Source organism: Trichechus manatus, unplaced genomic scaffold, assembly GCF_000243295.1.
Source record: "Trichechus manatus latirostris isolate Lorelei unplaced genomic scaffold, TriManLat1.0 scaffold00006, whole genome shotgun sequence".
NCBI lineage: Eukaryota > Metazoa > Chordata > Mammalia > Sirenia > Trichechidae > Trichechus > Trichechus manatus.
The window spans coordinates 27,643,659-27,665,984 of NW_004443942.1; the positions used below are offsets into that span (position 1 = coordinate 27,643,659).

At 45.4% G+C, this 22,326-nt stretch overlaps 1 protein-coding gene across 2 annotated transcripts in view; it reads left to right on the forward strand.

Moving 5' to 3' along the window:
- Positions 1-22,090, forward strand: part of LDLRAD3 (low density lipoprotein receptor class A domain containing 3) — a 298,714-nt gene extending 276,624 nt beyond the window's left edge. The window contains exons 4-5 of one of the 2 annotated variants that reach the window (XM_004369802.3): positions 18,913-19,258; positions 21,102-22,090. In XM_004369802.3, the coding sequence (XP_004369859.1) occupies positions 18,913-19,258; positions 21,102-21,339 (584 nt within the window). In that variant the 3' untranslated portion in view covers positions 21,340-22,090. The remainder of the gene's footprint in view (positions 1-18,912; positions 19,259-21,101) is intronic. The other variant, XM_012557426.2, reaches the window with a different exon arrangement.
- The last annotated feature ends 236 nt before the right edge of the window (positions 22,091-22,326 follow it).

Sequence of the window (22,326 nt, forward strand, 5' to 3'; positions counted from 1 at the left end):
AAAAAAAGTCTGACATATAGTAAGTGCTATATACGGATTTATTAAATAGATAAAATGGTATTGGGTTTAAAAAAAAAAAAAGATTTAGACAGATCTTTATGTACTAAGGGAGCCCTGGTGGCACGGTGGTTAAGAGCTATGGCTGATAACCAAAAGGTCGGCAGTTTGAATCCACCAGCCGCTGCTTGGAAAACCTATGAGGCAGTTCTCCTGTGCCCTGTGGGGTTGCTATGAGTCAGAATCGACTCGATGGCAACTGGGTTGGTTTTTTGTTTTTTATGTATTGAGGTGGTTCACTAAGTGAGAAAACTAAGGCGTTCCCATGTATGTTAAAACGTTATAGGTATTTGTATATACGTGGACTATTTCTGGAAGACTACACAGCAAGAAACTGAACAAAAGAAGTTGGTACCAGTGGTCGGGACCAGTGGTAGCTAAGAGACAGAGATGGGAAACAGACTTAACTTTCTCTGCATAGCCTTTCTTACATCACGAATTTCGAACCATGCATATATATTGCCTATTTAAAAAAATAAATTCAAAAGAATGTAAACAGCCAAGGTTGCTCTGAAATTCCCAAGGTTCCCCATCCATCCCCCAATAACTTGCACTCCATAGTGGTGACCCAGAATCTCCTGGCACCCTGCCTGGCCCTTAGTAGGTGCTCAGTGAATGTTTTATGAATGAGGGAGCATGTTCTGCTTGGGCCCGCCACAGGATTCACCTTTGTATCACATCTACCCAGGTGGGTTTCCTTATCCCTCTTCCTAGGGAGGCAGCTTGGGCCCTTGTCAGCACCAGAGGCTTTGATTTCTTCACTTTCTTGTTTTAACACATCCCTGTGAATGTTTCAAAATGCTTTCTCGAGTTCTCTGGCCTGCCTTAGGTGTCTGGAGAGCTTTTGACAGGTAGACATGGATTCTAAAGCGACCCCGGGGATACTTTGTTATTAGTTCCTTTTTAAAGAATTGAGACGGTAACTCTGAATTTTCTGAAGCCCCAGACCCTGTGGTTATTCATCTATTATAGAACAGCCAGGTTCAGTGACCCTCTGCCCAGGAGGCCCACTGGTATTACAATGGAGCCTCCAGCACCTTGTCTTGGAGAACACTAAAATGCTTCACCAAGTCTTTATTTCAGGAAGCATAAATAGGAGACATCCAAGCACCTCTCAGAAGACAGGATTGCAGTTAGGCAATATTGCTCAACTACCCAGGCAGGTGTGGTGGCAGAGAACAGGCAGATTTTTAACCATTCAGGTGTTTCATATCCAAGATTGAGACCCAGTTTGCCATTTCCTGTGGGAACACTGCACTAGCCTCAGCTCGCGTCTGAAAATACTAGATCTTCTATAGGACCCTGCTCATTATTCCGTAAAGCTCTCCCTGACTACCCTTGCCTTTTTTGACTTCCCCATTTGCATCCTGTAGCAGCTGTAGTTCTGGCTTGGTTTTCTAGGGCTGCCATAACAAAGTACCAGAAAGTGAGTGGCTTTAAAGAACAGAAATTTAGTGCCTCACAGTTCTGGAGTCTAGAAGTCCAAATCAATGTATTGGTTAGACTGTGGTCTTTCTTTGAAGGCTTTAGGGGAAGATGCTTCCTTGTCTCTTTCAGTTTCTGGTAGTCCTTGGATTTGGGGAATGGCTATCCTTCCTCTGTTTCTCTGTCTTCTCTTCTTTTATAAGGATAGCACTTGGATGGGATTGGGTCTCTAGGTGGCATAGTTTGCACTCAACTGCTAACCTAGAGGTTGGTGGTTCGAACCCACCCAGCGATACTGTGGAAGAAAAGCCCTGGCGATCTGCTCTGTTAAGCTTACAGCAAGAAAACCCCATAGAGCAGTTCTACTCTGTTACATATGGGGCTGCCATGAGTTGGAATTGACTCCAAGGCAGTTAACAACAACAGATGGGATTAGGACCCACCCCATTCCAGTATGACCTATTAACTGGTAACATCTTTAAAGACCTTATTTCCAAACAAGGTCACATTCACAGGTACAGGGGTTAAGACTAAAACATATCTTTTTGTGGACACGTTCAATCCATAACAGTCACCTTATCATGACTGCCAACTTCTGTGTGTTAGAGTGACTTCCCAGAGAGAGACTAGAGTAAACTGGATGAAAGCAGCTGGTATACCTCTTAGCTCATTGCTTGTTACAGTGTTTATCTACTTATGGAACCAAAATTAGTCCTGTGTGGGCCGGACAGACAATATTTTAGGCTTTGTGGGCCATACAGTCTCTGTGCAACTAATCAACTTTACCGTTGTAACACAAAAGAGCCATAAACAGCACATAAACAAATGGGCATGGCTATGGTCTAATAAAACTTTATTTACAGAAAAACAAGCAGCGGGTCAGAGTTTACCAACCCCTGGGTTACAGCATGGGGTCCTGGGAGGTAAGTGCCTCAAGATCCAGACCAAAAAAAAAAAAAAAGCCCATTGTTGAATTGATTCTGACTCATGGTAACCCATGTATGACAGAGTAGAACTGCTGCATAAGCCCATTGTTGAATTGATTCTGACTCATGGTAACCCATGTATGACAGAGTAGAACTGCTGCATAGGGTTTTCTTGGCTGTAATCTTTACAGAAGCAGATCAGCAAGCCTTTCTTCCATGGTGCCTTTAGGTGGATTTGAACCACCAACCTTTAGATTATTTGTTGAGCACAAACTGTTTCCTACATACAGGGACCTATGGCTCTAAATCGGATTATAGGAAAGGTAAGGGCCAGATCATAGACGACTTTCTAGGCTGTAGTTAGTAGTTTAGATTTTCAGTACAATAAACCAGTTCCCGTCAATTCGACTCTGATTCATGGCGACCCCATGTGTGTCAGAGTAGAACTGTGCTCCACAGGGTTTTCAATGGCTGCTTTTTCGAAAGTAGATTGCCAGGCTTTGCTTCCAAGGCACCTCTGTGTGGACTCAAACCTGTAAGCGTTTGGTTAGCAGCTAATCACATCAACTGTTTGCACCATTCAGGGACTTCTTGAGTACAGTGAGCAGCCATTAAAGGGTATAATGCCTGGGATATGCCATGATCTTATTGCCTTTCTAAGAAGAGCTTTCTGGATTCTATGTGGAAAATGAATTGAAGTACGACTGGAAATTGAGAGAGTGGCTTGGAAATTCATGTGATAATGCGTGCAACAGATGATGGTAACTTGTCCAAGATTTGGGAGACAGAATCCATAGAACCTGCCCATGGTTGGATATGAGTGGAAAAGAAAAGGAAAGAAGCCACCTAGGCTGAGCCAAGGCTCCAGCTCCAGTGACTGCATGGCTGACAGTGCCGTTGTAGGATTGTAATTGATATTTGATGATGATATTTGTTTTCTCGGCTCTCACTAACGAGATTTCATTTGTGGTAACAATGGCACGCCTGAAGTAGATTTTTGTTTTGTTTAGCTGCAGATAATTTTTTTGTTTTTTAATCGCGGTAAGTGTGTGTATAACAAAACATTTGCAATTTCCACATTTTTTACACGTACACCTCAGTGACATGAATTACGTTCATCATGTTGTGCAGCCATCACCATTATCCATTTCAGATGTTTCCATCACCCTTAACAGAAGCTCAGTAGGTCTTTCCTCTCCCCAGTTTTTAGGGTTAGCCTTGCCCTGCAGTGCCATTTGTGTGTGATTATACTGCACTCACAAACTGATCAAAGCATCGCTGCTCCCTGCATCCAGCTTGAGTTAGCAGTATTCCACTCTGCCGCTGACATGGCAGGCTCAATAAGCCATTGTACTGTAACTCACCAAGCCTTATTACCAACTGACCATGGGATTCAAAGAATGTCTGCTAAGCATTTAATGTTGCAGCTTCCACTGAACACTCCAGCTAAATAGATACAGTAAGCAATAGAAATGTTCATTCTGTACAGCCCTCCTTAAATCAGCAAATTCCAGGAGGCACATCCATTTTAAGCATGTCAAGGGGCAGGAGCAGCCCAGAATGTCATATGCAGGAGCTTGGGTCAGCTGAAGCCACTCGATGCATTAGGAGAGAGATGCCTTGGAGGTCTCCCCTTTGGTGGTTAGATTGATGAGAACATTGATCCCAACATGGAAACTCACTGCCTGGTCACATACTTGGCCCCTGCAGTCCCTCCTCCATTGGCTTTGGCTTTTTGTAGTATGCAGTAGAAGAGGTAGCAATGAACCACTCCTCCACATTGCCACTGCAGGCTTTTCTCGACATATTTTAAGCAATTACACAATTAAGCAGAGTTCTAAAAAGGCCACCCAGGCCCTAGCTCCCAATTACCCTCATCAATGAGTTTGGATAGCAATCTGAATTTCTATTAAAAATTGCCCTTTTCTCCCTTAAATAGCCAATTAGTACCTTACCCTCCAGCCAGTTCTTAACTGCTGTGGGCCTGTTTCTTAGCAAAGAGGCCATTAACCATCTAACTCCCTGGGTTATCATTAGCACCCTTCCTCATCAGAGGTGTGGATCGTGCTCTGAGGGTATACGTTGGTTCTCAGCATGGCTTCAGAGAGCTCTGGGGTCATTGAGGGGAGGGTTCCTCCATCCGAGAAGCTCTCCTGATAATGAGCAGCTTATAAATTAGAGGCCACTGGTAAGTTAGGGGCCATTGGTAACACTTAGGAGTCCCTGGGTAGTACGAATGGTTAACGCACTGCGCTACTGTTTCAAGTCCACCCAGAAGCTACTGGGAAGAAAGCCCTGGTGATCAACTGAAAAAAAAAAAAATCAGCCATTGAAAACCCTGGGGCGTACAGTTCTATTCTGACATACATGGGTTGTCATGAGTCAGAGTCAACTTGACGGCACTGCTTGGTTGGTAACACTTGGCTGTTCCCATGGCACTTGGTGAAAGGGATTGAGTGCAGTGCATTTCTGGGTGGCCCCTTTGGCCCAGTGGCAGATGTAGGCTGGGGATGGGGAGATGTGAAACCTTTAATCTCTTGGGATGGAAACGACTGAAAATTCCCAGGGAGATAACTGCCTCATTCTGTCTTCAGTTTTAGAATTCAACTCTTTCTCTTCTCTGTCTCTCTCGTTTTGAATTTAATCTTCCAGGTCTTGTCGGCTGGCTCTCAATGGCCCTAGAGTCCTAATTCTATCTTGGCAGCTGGGTCCGTCTCTCATTTCCCTCTGGCAGGGGGCCAGCAGCAGCTCCTGCTGTGGTCTGTCTGACGCTGGGCAGGCCGGCAGCTCAGATTTTTCCATCACCCTCCTTTCAGTTAATTTTAGAAACTTCAGTTGCCATGGTAGTGGTTCAGTGAGGTTTTTGTGGTTCTCTTTTGATTCAGTCATTTGCCAGTCTGCCCTTTAAATTAAACTTTTTCAATAAGCAGCTAAATTAGGACAGGAGATGTGTTTGGAATAGTGATCCACAAAGGAGCGCCAGACCCTAGGGAGGTGGATGTGGGGATGCCTTTGTTTTACCATGGCCCACACAGTTCCTTTAAGCTTTGCTGCTTATTGAGAGAAAAATGGCCACAGGTGGTATAGAGGTAATCCCAGGAGGAGTGCTGAGCTGAAATCCTCCCCCACTGAAGGACCATTCCCAAACTATGAGCTCCTATAGGACTAGCCCTGTGTAGTTTCTGAATCCCCAGCACTGAGCACAGCGTCCAACACCTGCTCACAGCCTACTAAGTGGATGAATGAAGGAGCCCCCGGCCAGACTTCGCTCCTGCGTTGTTGAAAAACCCCTGGGAGGCAGTTGTTGTCAGTTGCTGTCCAGTTGCTTCCAACTTATGGTGACCTTAAGTGCAACGTAAGGCCATCTTCACAATCTTTTGTATACCCAAGTCCATTGTTGCAGCCACTGTGTATTTTAAGTGCTTTCCAACCTTAGAGGCTCATCTTCCAGCACTATATTGGAGAATATTCTGTTGTGATCCATCGGGTTTTCATTGACTGATTTTCAGAAGTAGATCATCAAGCCTTTCTTCCTAGTCTTTCTTAGTCTGGAAGCTCTGGTGAAACCTGCCCATCATGGGTGACCCTTCTGGTATTTGAATTATCAGTGGCATAGCTTCCAGCATCGCAGCAACACCCAACCCACTGCAATATGACAAACTGACAGACAGGTGAGAGGCTAGAGCCCTGTATTCCTGAGAATCCTGGCCATTCTTCCTGCCTCCTCCTCTTTAGCATTTCCTCTTCTCTGCCATTCAGCACTCACACGGCCCTTTTTAAATCTAGCGTGAAGGAATCCGAGTTTCGACACAGATAAAAGGAAGTCACAAATGCAGTCTCACAATCGATTCAGTCAGCTCAAATTTAAAACAGTAGTCTTTAATGCTCTTAGTAACTCTGTGTGGTTGTAGGTTTTAAATTCCAATTCTACCTGTGAAGCTTTGAGGGGTTGCTCATGTGGTTCGTGGCCAAACAGGGATGCTCTATCCCGTCAGTCAAACTCCCAAACCTATACTAACCATTATGCACGCTGCCTCTTTTGAATTGGATATACCAAGCCTCATTCACACTACGCCATACTGTTGTACGTGAATAAACCAAAAACTCAAACCAGTTGCCGTCAAGTCAATTCCAGCTCCTGGGGACGCCATGTGTGTCAGATAGAACCGTGCTCCGTAGGGTTTTCAGTGGCTGATATTTAGAAGTGGATCACAAGTGCTTCTGGTCAAAGTAACAACAAGCTGAGACGAAGGCCTCACTAGAAAGGGCCACAGGGTTTAGAGACCCTCTGTCCACTTGCCCTGACAAATGTTTACTGAGCACTGTTAGCCACTGGGGACACAACAGCGAATAAGCAGGTTATGGCTTTGCCCTCCTGAAGTTCCATTCCAGTGGGAAAGACAGACAGTTAAATACAACTGCATAATACAGCAACAGGCAGCAATAAGTGCTGTGAAGACAGATAAGGAGGTAAGAAGTCAGAGAGTGATGGAGGATGAGAAGTGCGTAAGAAGCCCTCCACTAGCATTGACCTAGGACTTGAGTGGAATAAGGTATGAGTTAGGCAGATGCCCAGGGGAAGAGCGTACCGAGCAGAGGGCACAGCAAGGGCAAACGCCCTGAAGCAAACACGTGCTGGTGTGTTTGGGCACCACAGCGAGGAGGCCAGTGTATCTGCAGGAGACGGAGCCAGGCTGGGGCAGGAGTGGAGGCAGGAGTGGAGGCTGGAGTGGGAATTGGGCAAGATGATTGAGGGCTTGTGGGCCATGGTGAGTCCATGGGTGGTGCAAACAGTTAACACACTCAGCTGCTAACCGAAAGTTTGGAAGTTAGATTCCACCCAGAGGTGCCTCAGAAGAAAGGCCTGGTGATCTGCTTCCGAAAAATTAGCCATCGAAAACCCTACGGAGCACAGTTCTACTCTGACACAAAAGGGGTCGCCAGGAGTCAGGGTTGACTTTACAGCAACTGGTTGGTTTCTGGCTGCACCATAGTGAGGACTCTAGACTTTATACCGAGCTATGTTTTGAGCAGAGGAGTGACATGAACAGACTTATGTTTTAAAAGGAGCACTCTGGGTGCTATTTGGAAAAGACTTCAGAAAACAAGAGTGGGGCAGGGCGCCTAGTGTGGATTCTGCTGCGTTTGTACAGACAGAGGCGGCGGTGACTGGGACAAGGGTGGCAGTGTTGGAGGAGATGTGACATGGACCAGAGATCGGTCAGGGCCTGGCATGCAGAGTCCTGATTGGGATCAGGTGTGTTTTGTGTCCCCTTTTAGGCGTCCTTGTCCTAGCTGGCTTGGGGACCAGTGGCACACAAGGGCTACAATGTGTGCAAAGCAAAGAGCCCTTTCCTATGGGGTGCTGGGGTCTGTGGTGGTTATGTTCAGATCTTCTGAAACCACAAGAAGCTGTGAATTTGTTCATGGTCAGTGAAGCCCCCCTTGGAGTCCCTGCTTGTAATGCTTCTGTTATCAGCTCTTTCCCCTAAATTATTCAGAAAGTTTGCCGTGCTCAGAGGCTCCACGTGTGCAGACTCAGCATTTCCTCAGATAATAAGGTTTAACGGGCAGAAGTAACCCAGTGGACTGATTATGCAGGGACCATGACGAACTCAGAGAGCCTGAGAACAGAACCAGGGCAGCTTTGGGCTCCTCGCGAATTTGAACAAGATCAGCTCCTGCCTACTTGGTTCTTGTCAGAGATGGAGATTGTACAGCCCTCCTGGATGCGGCCTTCAGTGTCACACACCAGAAGCGGGATGCACAGTTGGGAGGCTCCTTGTGCTTGGCAGGCTTCAGTCAAGGTCATGCTGAGCCTTAACTGGATGTGGGCTCAGGAGGTGGGGTTATAGCAGCCCAGGGAGGGAAGGGGGCTGAGATAGTCGCTTCTAAACTTCTGCCTCTTAAGTCGATCGGCCCCTGCAGCCACAAGGCTTCTTCCAACAATACAGCCATGTGCCGCATGACATCGGTTCAGGCAACATCCGACCTCATATATGTCCATGATCCCATAAGGTTATAGTAGAGTTCAGAAATCCTAATCGGAGAACAGGGCATAATGGACATAACATAGCAAATGCAGCAGCTTCCCACACACAACACACGTATCTCATGTCTCCTATGTACAAAGCAATTGTGCTGCCAGGCATATAATGATAACGGTACATATATAACCTATAAAACATATGTCTTGATAGTCATAATAAATGCCTAGGTTACTGGCTTATGTATGTACTGTACTTTCTACCATTATTTTAATGTGAATTTTCCCTACTTACAAATGAAAAGTTTGCTGTATAACAGTGTATGCTTCAACTCATAGACAGCAGCATCCAATCTCGTGTATCATGCGTCTCTGGTGTTGTAGGGTTATATCTCAGTTTAATTTTCTTTTGAAAATATCACTGTGAAGTGCATCATGTCTCCCAAGCAAAACCAGTGCTAGTGATAGCAGCAGCAAGAGGCAAAGGAGAAGTGTCGATTTGGAAGTGAAACGAAAGGTTATTAAACAACACAAAGGTGGAAAATCAGTGAAAGTTATTGCTCGCGATTTAGGCACGTCTGTTTGCTAAGTATATAATACGGTGTTTGCACAATGTCCAAATCGTATGACGTCCTATTTAACAGAGTGTGTCATGGACAATTAAGGGACGCATGACTGCATACCCAAAGGCCAGGGATGCCCCTGTCTGATTGTGAAAAGACAACTTCCAGAATGTTGGAATGTGCTTATTTGCAGTATGTTATGTGTTCTCTCCAATTCAGCATAGCACCATGGTTGATGAAATAACATGTCCTCTCTATAGGGTTGCTGTGGGTCATAAACCACTCAGTGGCAACGAGTTTGATTCAGTTTGGTTCTTGTGAAGCATCACTGTGCACATTTGTCTAATAAAGGCTCTGAAAAGTCCTGTAATAATAGTTATTAGCAATAAGTAAGGTTTGTTGAAGTACTTACTGTGTACCAGATGCTGTCTAAACATTTTTATATGTATTTTCTCTTTTAATCCACAAAACAACCCTATGAGATGAGCTCTACTATTATCCTGTTTTACAGGAAAGGGTACTGAGGCACAGAGAGAGAAAGTAACTTATCCTAGGTTACACAGCTAATAAGCAACAGAACCAAGGTTTGAACCCAGCTAGTTTGGTTCTAGAGCCCACACTCTGAACAGCTATAAAGAAAGGGATTTAATTTGTCTCATCCAGTTTTTCTTACACCTGTTTAACCAAGGTACCCTTTCCCATGAAATAACCTCTTGCCATGCCACAAAAGACATGTTGGAATATGTTGATCAGAGTCTAGTCTCTGTTGGAGTTATTGGAGGGGGGCCCCATTGCAAGAGCAGTAAAATAGGGTGACAGCAAATGGACAGGAAACATGAGAAAGGAGAGAAGAGAGGCAGAGGGAACTACCTGGGACAGCGTGATGATTTCTGGCACTAGTGCACTACTTGTTTGGTCTGTGACCTTCAGGAAGTTACTTAACCCCTCTGAACTTCAGTCTCCGCATATATAAAATAGGGATGAAACAGCATACTTCATGGAGTTGCTATAAGGATGCATTGAAATCACGCGTATTGGAGGAAGATTAGAAGTTGGAGGTCCTTCATTCACTGCTCAGCATCAAGGTTCCCTCATCCTTTTAGTCAATGTTTTTCTTCTTTTGTTTTGAGGAGATTGTGAATTACCATGTTGCCATGTTTCAAAATCAGTTTACTCATGTCAAAAAATATTTTGAGTACCTTGTGTATTTACAAGGTTGCAGTTGGCCCTGAGTGGGGCTCCAAGAAGGATAGAGCATGGCCTTTGTCCACCACGAACTCCCCGTAATGGAGAGGTAGACACATGTGAAGAGTGAAATAAAGTCATGGGTGAGGAACACAGATTCTGGAACCAGACTGCCTAGATTCCTCCCGATTTCTCCACTTGGTAGGTATAACAATTGCTATTAATAGTAACTAAGGTGTATTGAATACTGACAAGTTACTTAATCTCTTTTCCCCACTTCCTCAATGGAGGAAAGCCCTCATTACTTCATCTATAAAGTGGTCTATTTCATAGGACGGTGTAATAGTTTCCCAGAGTGGCTGGAACAAATTACCACAAACTTGGTAGCTTAAAACAACAGAAATGTATTCTCTCACAATTCTGGAGGCCAGAAATCTGAAATTAAGGTGTTGGCAGGGCTGGTTCCTTCTGGAGGTTCTAAGGGAGATTCTTTTCCATGCCTCTCTCCTAGCTTCTGCTGGCTGCAGACAGTTCTTGGTGTTGCTTGGTTTGGAGCTGCGTCACTCCAACCTCTGCCTCTGTCTTCACATGGCCATCTCCCCTGTCTGTCTCCATGTCTTCTCCTTTTCTGTCTTACTTATAAAGGGTCCCATCATTGGATTTCGGGCCCACCTGAATCCAGGATGACCTCATCTCAAGGTCCTTACCTTAATTCTATCTGTAAAGACCCTTACTCCAAATAAGATCACTTTCTGAGGTTCTGGCCAGACATATCTTTTGGACATTTAACCCACTAGAGATGGTGTAAGGATTAAAAAAATTAATATGTGTGAAGCACGTAAGATATTGCCTAGGATGGGGTAATAGCAGCTATGCTAACTACTATTATGATATTGTTGCTATTACTCCTTGTTTTTGAGTTCAAAGCAAATATGGGTGGTGGTAGAGGTTATTAGTATTGTTTAGTTCACATCAGGAATGAAGGATGTGTCATAAGGCAAATAGCATTCCTCATTCCAACCCTGGGCTGCATTCTCCATACCCCCTGGGGGTTGGTGCTGAGAAGCCAAGGCAGTGGGAGTACAGAGTCTGTGAATGCCAGCCAAGGAGGGTGGCGTGGGCTATAGGTCCTTGATCTTCACAGTTTTACAAGAATACACAGTCAGACTGTGCTGGCTAATGTGTAAACTGTTGGGAGTATTGCAGTAAGATTGGAGGGCGAAGGCTAAAGATGATGAGACCCACAAGGAAGTCTTTCTTACTGGCCTGGGCCGGGGTGTGGTTGTGAGAATGGAGACAAGGGGGAGAGACAGGAGAAATGCTGCAGAGCAGAAATTGGCCACAGTTGGTGGGTCTGAAAAGAAAGAGTTAAAGATAGCCTCCGGAGTTCAAACCTGGGACACTGGATGCTCAGGGAAAGGACCAGCACCTAAAGAACCTGTCTTAGGAAATCACTGCACCAGTGACCAAAGGTCACTGATGTATTCAGCATCTGTGTTGGGCAATGACTCTATAGTAGTGAGCAAAGCAAACCTGGCCCTCTCTCCTTTCATGGCACTTGGAATAAAACCAAACCCATTACTGGCGAGTCAGTTCTGACTCATGGCAACCTTATGTGTTTCAGGGTAAAATTGCTTCATAGGATTTTCAGTGGCTATGATCTTTAGAAACAGATTTCCAGGCCTTTCTTCCGAGGCAACTCTAGGTGAATTCACACTGCCGATCTTTTGGTTAGTAGCTGAGTGCTTAACCATTTGCACCACCCAGGGACTCCTCATGGCATGGTCTGGTGAGTTTACCAGAACGTGTGTTGCGGCAGTGTTCGTAATCACAAAAAAAAACAAGGAAACAATCTAAATGTACATCAGTAGGGGATTGGTTAAGCAAATCATACTGAATCTATATAATGGGGTATTACACAGCTACTCTTTTAAAAAGTGTAGATGGAGAAGGAAAGATGTCCAAAATGCAGGCATATCTATAAAGCTAAAGAAAAATGTGTGTGTGTGTGCGCGCGCGTGCGCGCACACGCACAGAGAACAGTTTTGAAGGATCTACACCAGGGATCTGCAGACTACAGCCAGCAGACCAAATCCAGCCTGCTGCCCAATTTTTATAAAGTTTGATTGGAACACAGCCACGTTCACTTGTTTACATACTGTCTGTGGCTGCTTTCATGCTACAACAGCAGGTTGAGTAGTTATGACCCAAACCGTATGGCCCACAAAGCATAAGATATTTACTGCTTGGCTCTTTTATAGAGAAGTTTGCCAACTCCTGGTCTACAGATCATTACTATGTTTTTATCTAGTGGACTTATACAGGGCATTTTTTACTGCTTTGAACATTTCTGTATTACTTTAATTTTCATAATTAGCATGGGTCTTTATAATCAGAAATAAAGTTCAAGTTGGAAGGAAAAAAGAAGACCTGCAAGACTCACACTACCTGATTTCAAGACTTACTATGAAACTGTAGTTATCAGCACACTTACTGGCATAAGGATAGGTATGTAGATCAACCAAACAGAGTAGAGAGTCTAGAAATAGACCCAGACTTGTATGGTCAATTGATTTTCAGCAAAGATGCCAAGATAATTCAATAGGGAAAGATAGGCTTTTCAACAGATAGCACTGGAACGACTAGATGTCTAAATGGAGGCAAAAAAGAATCTTAGCCTTCACCTGTACCATAAACAAAAATTAACTTGCAATGAATTATAAATGTAAATATAAGAGCTAAAGCTATAAAACTTGTAACTTGAGTTAGGCAAAGATTTATTGGCTAGAATACAAAAAGCATAAACCATAAAGGGAAGAATTAATACAATGGACTTTATAAAAAATGAAAAGACAAGTCACAGAGCAGGAGAAAATCTTTGCAGAACACATTTTCGATAAAGGACTTGTATCCTAGAACATATAAAGGACTCTTACTACTCAACAGTAAGAAGACAAAAAAACCAATTTAGAAAATGGGCAACAGATTTGAAAAAACACTTCACCAAAGAAGACACGCAGATACAAAGAAGATAAACACTCTACATCATTAGTCGTTACAAAATGCAAAATAAAACCTCAGTGAGATACCACTACACGCCTACTAAACCAAAAACCAAACTCATTGCTATGGAGTCAATTTCACCTCATGGTGACCGCATGTGTTACAGAGTAGAACCGCTCTGTAACAGAGTTCTCACATACTCCCTCTCTCCTGCACACTATTTCTCCTGTTATTGGCATCTTGCATTTGTGTGGTACATTTGTTAACAATTAATGATTAACTAAAGTTCATAGTTTACATTAGGGTTCACTCTTGTTTTGTGCAGTCCTGTGGTTTTGACAAAGGAGCCCTAGTGGCACAATGGTTAAAGTGCTTGGCTGCTAACCAAAAGGTCGGCAGTTTGAACTCATCAGCTGCTCCACAGGAGAAAGATGTGGTGGTCTGTTTGTGTAAAGATTATAGCCTTAGAAACCCTCTGGGGCCATTCTACTCTGTCCTGTAGGGTCACTATGAGTCAGAATTGACTCGATGACAATGGGTTAGGTTTCTGGTATGGTTTCGACAAGGTCCCTGGGTGGAGCAAACGGTTGGCGCTCAACTACTAACCCAAAGGTTGGTGGTTTGAACCCACTCAGCGATACCATGGAAGACAGCCTTGGCAATCTGCTTCCATTAAGATTATAACCAAGAAAATCCTATGGAGCAGTTCTACTCTGTAACACATGGGGTCACGATGAGTCATAATCAACTCAATGGCAACAGGTTTGGTTATAGGTTTGGAGCCCTGGTGGCACAGCGGTTAAGTGTTCCGCTGCTAACCAAAAGGTCAGCAGTTCGAATCCACCAGCCACTCCTTGGAAGCCCTGTGGGGGCAGTTCTACTCTGTCCTGTAGGGTCGCTATGAGTCAGAATTAACTCCACGGCAGTGGGTTTGTTTTTTTGGTTTTAGTTTATAGGTTTAAACAAATACATAATGTCATATGTCTACCAATACAGTATCACACATAATAGTTTCACTACCCTAAAAATGCCCTGGACTCCACCTATTCATCTCACCCACCCCTCACCCGAAACCCTGGCAACCACTGGTCTTTTTACTATCTCTGTAGTGTTGCCCTTTCCATAATGTCATGTAGTTGGAATATTATACTATGAAACTTTTTCACCCTGGCTTCTCTGACGCATTGGTAGATATTGTTAACCTTACCCCTTCCACTCCAGGTTTGCACCATTTTACCATCCCACCAGCCGTGCATGAATAAATATACCTGTTTTCCCAAGATCTGACCAGCAAAACATGAAATCACATTTTGCCTTTGCCAGTCTGGCAGGTGAAAAATGGTATCCTGTTGGAACTTTAATTTGCATCTGGAAGAGGAAATTCTTTGGAAGCAAAGGCATGCCAAGTCACAGTGTCACCTAGCTTTAGGCCCTCTATTAGTCCTAACAGTGCCTCTCTGCAAATTGGAAAAAGGCATTCCTCCTCAAGACACTTGGCTGCTATCTGTTAGAAAACCATCGTAATAACCACACAATCTGTGAAGACTTTGAGGCAAAGAGCACCCTTGGAGTGGTGCAAAGCCAGCCTCCTCCACCACAGGTGGCAGCTGGAGCTGAAGGCAGGTTTGAGAGCACAGTACAGTGGTTGCTGGGTCCAAACCAGATTGCACGGAGTGAATGCCATGGAAGCGGCAGATACAGGACAGGAGCTCAAGCTGTTTGACAGAGGAGCACGAGGGCACTCGCTTGAGGGACAGCCAGAATAAATGGAAACTTCATTATCCATGGATTATGCACTTGGAGCTGAGGTCCCAGGCAACTCTGATATTAGTAATTTGGCCAGGAGGCTCATTAAGCTCTTAAGAAAAGTGGGCCTAGTGAATGAATTAATACAAGATGACGTTTTACACACAGAGCAAAAACAAAACCAGGCACCACTGAGTTACAGAAATCACAATTCCTCTGACGAATGTGACCGCCGTGCTGCGCCTGCCAAAGTGGGCAGATCTGGAGAGAGCCTGCTTTCAGAGACGCGAGCCAGACCATTAAGATCCACAGACGTTTTGCATTCCATTCATTTTAAAGAGGTCCCACGTGTATTCTTAAAACCTCGAGTGGTTACACAGAAGTCTGGGTTTTAAAAGCTCTGGCCTGATTTGTTTTCTGGGTGAAGAGTCAGCCACTTACCTCCTTTAAGAAGCATTTCTCACTGGAAAAGAACTCAGCCCGTCCTGATCATCTGCCACCCCAACCCCCGAAGGGAGCTCCCAGCTTCTGCCACTGTGGACCAGAGAAGTTGGTGATGATAAGAATGTGAATAGGAGCTAGCGTTGTTGTTGTTATTGTTAGTCGGCCCCGACTCATGGTCACCCCATGCAAAACACTGCCCAGTTCTGCACCATCCCCATGATTGGTTTTGGATCTGACCATTGTGATCCATGGGGTTTTCATTGGAGGGTTTTTTCATAAGTAGATTGCCAGGCCTTTCTTCCTAGTCTGCTTTAGTCTGGAAGCTCTGCTGAAACCTGTTCAGCATCATGTTGTTGTTAGGTGCCATCAAGTCGATTTTCAGCTCACAGCAACCCCATGTGACAGAGTAGAACTACCTCACAGGGTTTTCTAGGCTGTAATCTTTGCAGAATCAGATAGCCAGGTCTTTTCTCCTGCAGAGCTGATGGGTGGGTTTCAAACCATCAACTTTTCAGTTAGCAGCCGAGTGCTTAACTCTTGTGCTACCAGGGCTCCTTTATCAGCATCATAGCAACATGTAAACCTCCACTGACAGACAGGTGGTGTCTGCACATGAGCTGCATTAGCCGGGAATCAAACCCTAGACTCCCACATGGAAGGCAAGAATTCTACCACTGATCCACCACTGCCCTCAAGAGATAGCATTAACCAAGTGCAACCCCTTGCCCGGCACTGTGCTCAGCACCTTACATATCGAATTATACTTTATCCCCCCAATATTCCAGTGAGATCAGTACAGTTACTTAACAACCACCTCCACCATTTTAAAGATGAGGCAGCTGAGGCTCATAAAAGCTTAAATAACTTGCTTCAGCTCAAACAGCTAGAAATGATGGCCCAAGATCCGACCCTCTGTGACTCTGCAGCTCTGTGCAAGAGATAATAAAATAAAGAGGATGTTTTATTTTAAGTGTAAATTCTGAAATGTACACACGCAGAACCCCAGAGTGACAGCTAATTGTCTCCAGAAAAATCCAGAACTGCTTGCTTCCCTTAATGGTTTGGCAGCACCCTTCTGCCTTTCAGCTGGGACCTTACTTAGTTCTATTTGTACAATTAGTCATTGAACTGGTGACTGCTAGGAACTTGGAGGAAGCTTTGCTTTTGGTCAATGTTCAGGTGTCGCTGGAAAGAAACTGGGAAGCTTGAGGGGGAAGGTCTTCATTTATCTCAGATTAGGATTATTTTGGGAATCAGGAAATATTTGTATGAGGAAAGAAGAGAGGGCGTATGTGTTGCAGCATGTCCTGCCTCTTATTTCTTATGTGACCTTGGACAAATTAATTCACCTGAGTCAGTCTGCTCACCTGAAAAATGGGGATAATAATAACACCTGCCAGGGTGTGTAAGGAGCTCTGGTGGCGCAATGGTTAAGTGCTCGGCTGCTAACTGAAAGGTCGATGGTTTGAACTCACTGGCCTCTCCGAGGGAGGAAAGACCTAGTGCTCTTAACGCCTGTAAAGACTGCAGCCTACAAAACCCTATGGGGCAGTTCTCCTCTGTCCTCTAGGCTCATTAGGAGTCAGAATCGACTTGACGGCACACAAAACAACACCAGGTGTGTGTGAATAAACGAATTTTTTCATTGAATTGTATATATTTACTGAGTGTCTGCTATGTGCCAAGCACCATCCTAGGGGTGTATGCTGGGAATACAGCAATGAACAAGACAGACCACATTTAGTGACATGGGTTGTGATAAAGCACTCTTAGCACAGGGCCAGGGCACAGGGCACACGCAGCCAGGAGTTGCTGCTGTTGCTGCTTCGTGTCTACATTTTGGCCTCTTGCTGTTGTTAGTTGCTGTGAGTTAACGCCAACTCATGGTGGCCTTATGTATAACAGGGTGAAACGTTGCCCAATCCTGCGCCATCTTCATGATCGTCCATGTGTTTGAGTCCACTGCTTTGGCTATTATGTCAGTCTGTCTCATTGAGGGTTTCTCTCATCTTCACTGACCCTCTGCTACCAAACATAATGACCTTTTCTAGTGATTGGTCTTTGCACATGATGTGTCCAAAGTAAATGAGCCAAAGTCTCACCATCCTCACTACTAAGGAGTGTCCTGGTTGTATTTCTTCTAAGACTCATTTGTTGGACCCACTGAAATTCCCTTACTGCTTCAGAGTTGGAACAGCACAGGGTTGTAGTCTCCAGATTCACTCCCTAGGGGTGTACTTAGATTATTCTCCCAGTGAGGCCACAACAGTGGGTAGTGGTAGTTCTTCCACCAAGATGAGGGGTGCCCAGCTTTCTACGAAGAAGGACTCTGCATTTCCTGTGCCACCCCGGACCTTACTGTGGTTGTTGGGTGTGTCATGCCGACTGGGAAGCCGCTTACCTGAGTACTTGAAGTATGGCTCATTAGCGCATGCAGAGGGGCACACATTGGCAACCTGCAGGGCTGGGACATGGACCAGACCTTTGCCCTATGACCTCCGAGGAAATGCCTGCAGATTGCCCAGTGAGTTTTCTTTTAGGGAGGCTGCAGGGCAGCGTGTTAGGGGCAAGACCCTGAAGTCAGACCACTGTGCTCAAATCACATGGGGCTCTCCTCCCCTCATAATCATGGCACCTTGCTCCAAGGATGGAACTTTTTCAAGGTCCACTTTCTCATCTGAAAAAGAGGGATACAAAAGGACAAATATTGTATGATCCCACTTATATGAAATATCTAGAATAGGCAAATGCATAGAAATGAAAGTTTATTAGTGGTTACCAGGGATTGGTGGGAGGTGGAAACAGGGAGTTATTATTTAAGGGGTACTGAGGTGATGGGAAGGAGCCCTGGTGGCACAGTGGTTAAAGTGATCGATCAGCTACTAACTAAAAGATTCAAAACCACCAGCGGCTCTGGGGGAGAAAGATGTGGCCGTCTGTTTCCCTAGAGATTTACAATCTTGGAAACCCTATGGGATCGCTGTAAGTTGGAATCGACTCGATGGCAGTGAATTTTGGTTGGGAGGTGATAGGGTGATGAAAAACTTTTAGAAATGGATAGTGGTAATGGTTACACAACATGGTGAACAAAATTAATGTCACTGAATCGTACACTTAAAAATGATTAAAATGACAAATGTTTTGTTATATAGTCATGCGGCATTTAACGTCCACGCTATGTTCTGTGAAATAGAACATATGTGATTTGGACATATAATCTACTTTCTGTCTCTATAGATTTGCCTAGTCTGGACATTTCTTATAGATGGAATCATACATACATTGTGTCTGGCTTCTTTCACTGATCGTAATGTTTTCAAGGTTCATCCATATGGTAGCATATATCAGTACTTTGTTCCTTTTTATTGCTTAATAATATTCCATTGTATGGATGTACCACATTTTGCTTGTCTGTTGACCAGCTGATGGACATTTGGGTTGTTTCCACTTTTCGGCTATTATGGATCTGGCTGCTACGAACGTTCACATGCAAGCCCTGGGGCTGACTTTGAAGCCAAAGGCTAAACCATATAATTGGTAACCCTCTCTCCTTTTCTCTCCCCTCTGGGTTTCACAGAGCCGGGCAGTGGGCAGGTGTTTGTGACATCAGAGAACCAGCTCGTTTACTACCCCAGCATCACCTACGCCATCATCGGCAGCTCTGTCATCTTCGTGCTGGTGGTGGCCCTGCTGGCACTGGTCTTGCACCACCAGCGGAAGCGGAACAACCTCATGACGCTCCCTGTGCACCGGCTGCAGCACCCTGTCCTGCTCTCCCGCCTGGTGGTCCTGGACCACCCCCACCACTGCAGTGTCACCTACAACGTCAACAACGGCATCCAGTATGTGGCCAGCCAAGCCGAGCAGAACGCGTCCGACGTGGGCTCCCCACCCTCTTACTCGGAGGCCCTGCTGGACCAAAGGTGCGTGCTGGCTGGAAGAGACTGGGAGATGGCTTAGATGGGGGTATCCACACACACCTGGGTTCCTGGGTCTTGCCAAGAGCCTGGATTTAGCTGCTGTAGGCAGCAGCGACATCTAACATTTACTGAGTCCTTGCAAAATGCTTCACGTGCCTCATGTCGTTTAATCCTTCCAACGACTCATACAGAGAGGTTCTGTATTTGCCTAAATTTTACAGAGTTGGAGACTGAGGCTCTGAGACTTGTCTAAGGACATTCAGTTAGGGGGCTGGCCGATTCAGAGCCCTGCTCCTGCCCAGTGATGTCCCACTGGCTGCAGGGCTCCACCTGCACCGCAGAGCAGTGCCGGGTACATATTAGAGGTTTGGTAAATGGTTGTTGAACAAATGAATGAATGAATGAATGAATGTGTGAGCAAGTAAGTTCCTTAACTTTGCTTGCCTTCATCTATAAAATTAAAGGGGAGAGAATAGAGCCTTCTCGAGCTCTTTTGGACAGTAGAACCCTCATTACAAATGAAATTATACAAGAAACCCCATTATATAAAACCAAAAAAAGCATCATTCTGTAGATGAAGTGGACTCAGAATCCTGCCTGCTCAGCCTCCCCTTCCTCTTCTTTGTGACCTCCAAAGTATCACCCAAATAACCCTTGGAAGGGCCTGTTCCAGGGCTGTTCAAGTCCCTTTTGTTTCTAGGATTCCCATGCCCGGTCCTTCAGGGCCCTAGCTCAGCATTCCTCTTCCCCCAAGCCCAGGATGCGCTGTGTATAATATTAGGCATTTGGTAGGCTGTGCCCCTGGGGTGACTGGGCTCTTCGTTGGATCCTCTCCAGTGGGCAGCTCTTGTATTATTGAATCTTCATTTTTCCTTCTTCATAGAGGGTAAACAAAGCTTTGGGTTAGGGGCATGTCTTAAAGATCTCTGTGCAAAATAAGTCTGTAATAGTGCAGAATCTCACTCACCTAATAACGTTCCATCTCATACCCTGCTCATTCGGACCATCCTCTGTAGAGTAAGGTTAAGATGGCTGACTCTGGAAATGGAATACCTGGTTTCAGATCCCAGCCCTGCTGCTTACTAGCTGTTTCTGATGCTGAGTAAACCCCTTAATGTCCTTAGTTGTGCCTCAGTTTCATCATCAGTAAAATGGGCTTAAAAGTAATGCCTACTTCATAGCATTCTTGTGAGCATTAAATAAGATAATGAATGGAAGTTACATGGCATGGTGCCTGACTCGCAGTAGGACTTGAGTAAATGAGAGCTTTAAAAAATATCTTTTCCGTTCAATTATTTCATTTCCAGCAAGGTATTATTATCCTCTTTTACAGATAAGGAAACTGAGTCACTGAGAGGATGTCCTCTCACTTAACCCAAGTTCACATAGCCAGGAAGAGTTGGCTTTCACTAGGAACCCCAAGTTCTGTGGACCCACCAGGGGCTCAGTCGAAACACCAGCCTAGCTGCTTAGCCACGAGGCCCCCCACTGATGGAGTGAAGCTGCTTGGCCCAACCACCTAGGTTGAACTAAGGGAGCTTCCTGGCAACCTCATTCTGGGCCTACCCAGAGGATGTGGTTTTGGCACTGCCCAGTTGACACCAGCCAGCCAGAGTACATTGTATTTACTTTTTATTCCCTTATTCTTGTTCAAACCGCCAGCTTTCCTATCCTTGAGTTGCTTTTGCTCTTGGAGGGAGAAATCTCATTTCTCTTTTGAAGCATCAACTCTGGAGTGGATTGAAATTGGCTTTGGTTCCATGTGGCCTCTCAGCTTGGCTATAATGCCTTCTCTTCCCTCTCCTCACCCCTGCCCCTCCTGCCCCAACCTCTTTCTCCCTTGCAGACCTGCGTGGTTTGACCTTCCTCCACCACCCTACTCTTCGGACACAGAGTCCCTGAACCAAGCTGACCTGCCTCCCTACCGCTCCCGATCAGGGAGTGTCAACAGCGCCAGCTCCCAGGCAGCCAACAGCCTCCTAAGCGTGGAAGATGCCGGCCACAGCCCAGGGCAGCCTGGGCCTCCAGAGGGCACAGCTGAGCCCAGGGACTCTCTGCCCAGCCAGGGCACTGAAGAAGTATAAAATTCAATTATTCCAAAGTCCATATGGGTTAATCTGCTCTGACTTGTTACCGTGCTAACAGTGGGTGCTCGTGGGGGCTCTTTGGGTGTCTCAAGGAGCAGTTTGGGGTGTCAGCTGTCTCTGCATTGCCCTCCTCCACCAGATTTCAGGTATGTTCGTTGGAGGACGACCTGGCATTTTTCTGACCTCTCAGTTGACATATGATGTGTTATGTACATGTCCCATGAGGCCACTGTTTCTTCAGGGCCCAGGATCACAACTCCCACTTCCCATCATTCTTCTGTTAGGATTGGAATCCTTCTGAGTGGGAGTCATAAATTTGCAGGCAGCAAGATAAACAGTATTTAAGCAGTCTTTGAGAAAGCAGTGTTCTGTGCCATGTCGGATATTCAGAAGGACAATAGACACTGGATCAGTACCCTGCTGGGCTGCTACCTTAGAGGCTCATTTTGGGGTTTGGGTTGGACGATCCTGCAACGAGGGATCCTTGGACAGCCGCCCTGGAAAGAGTCCAGGTGCACATCCAGAAGCTGCCTCGCACTGTCCCATGCATTGCGCTCGGTCAGTGGAGGCAGTTGCTGCAGAAAACAGTTGATGTGAGTAGTGCCCCTAACTATTGGCAGCATCATCTCAGTTTTGTGAATGACTCTGAAAGCCATCTACTACTCCAAATAGATCTGGCTTTAAGAATTTGACCAAGAATCCTAGTTTGGAAAGCTCTGTCCAGCAGCATCTATCATTAGCCTCGTCCCAGAATAGACAGTGAGCCCCTGCCATGAGTTTATCCCAGGTCTCAGCTCCTACAATGCAGGCTGCCAAGAACCTGTCCCTGCCTGGCTCCACAGTCCCTTCCCTGACTTAGATTGTCACCCTCCCAACTGAGGGAGCTGCCCATAGCCAAGGGATAGGGACACAACTTGAGTTGCCCAAGAACCTGGTCTGGCCTTGTGGTCACTATAAACCACACCCAGCCTGTCCCACCCACTA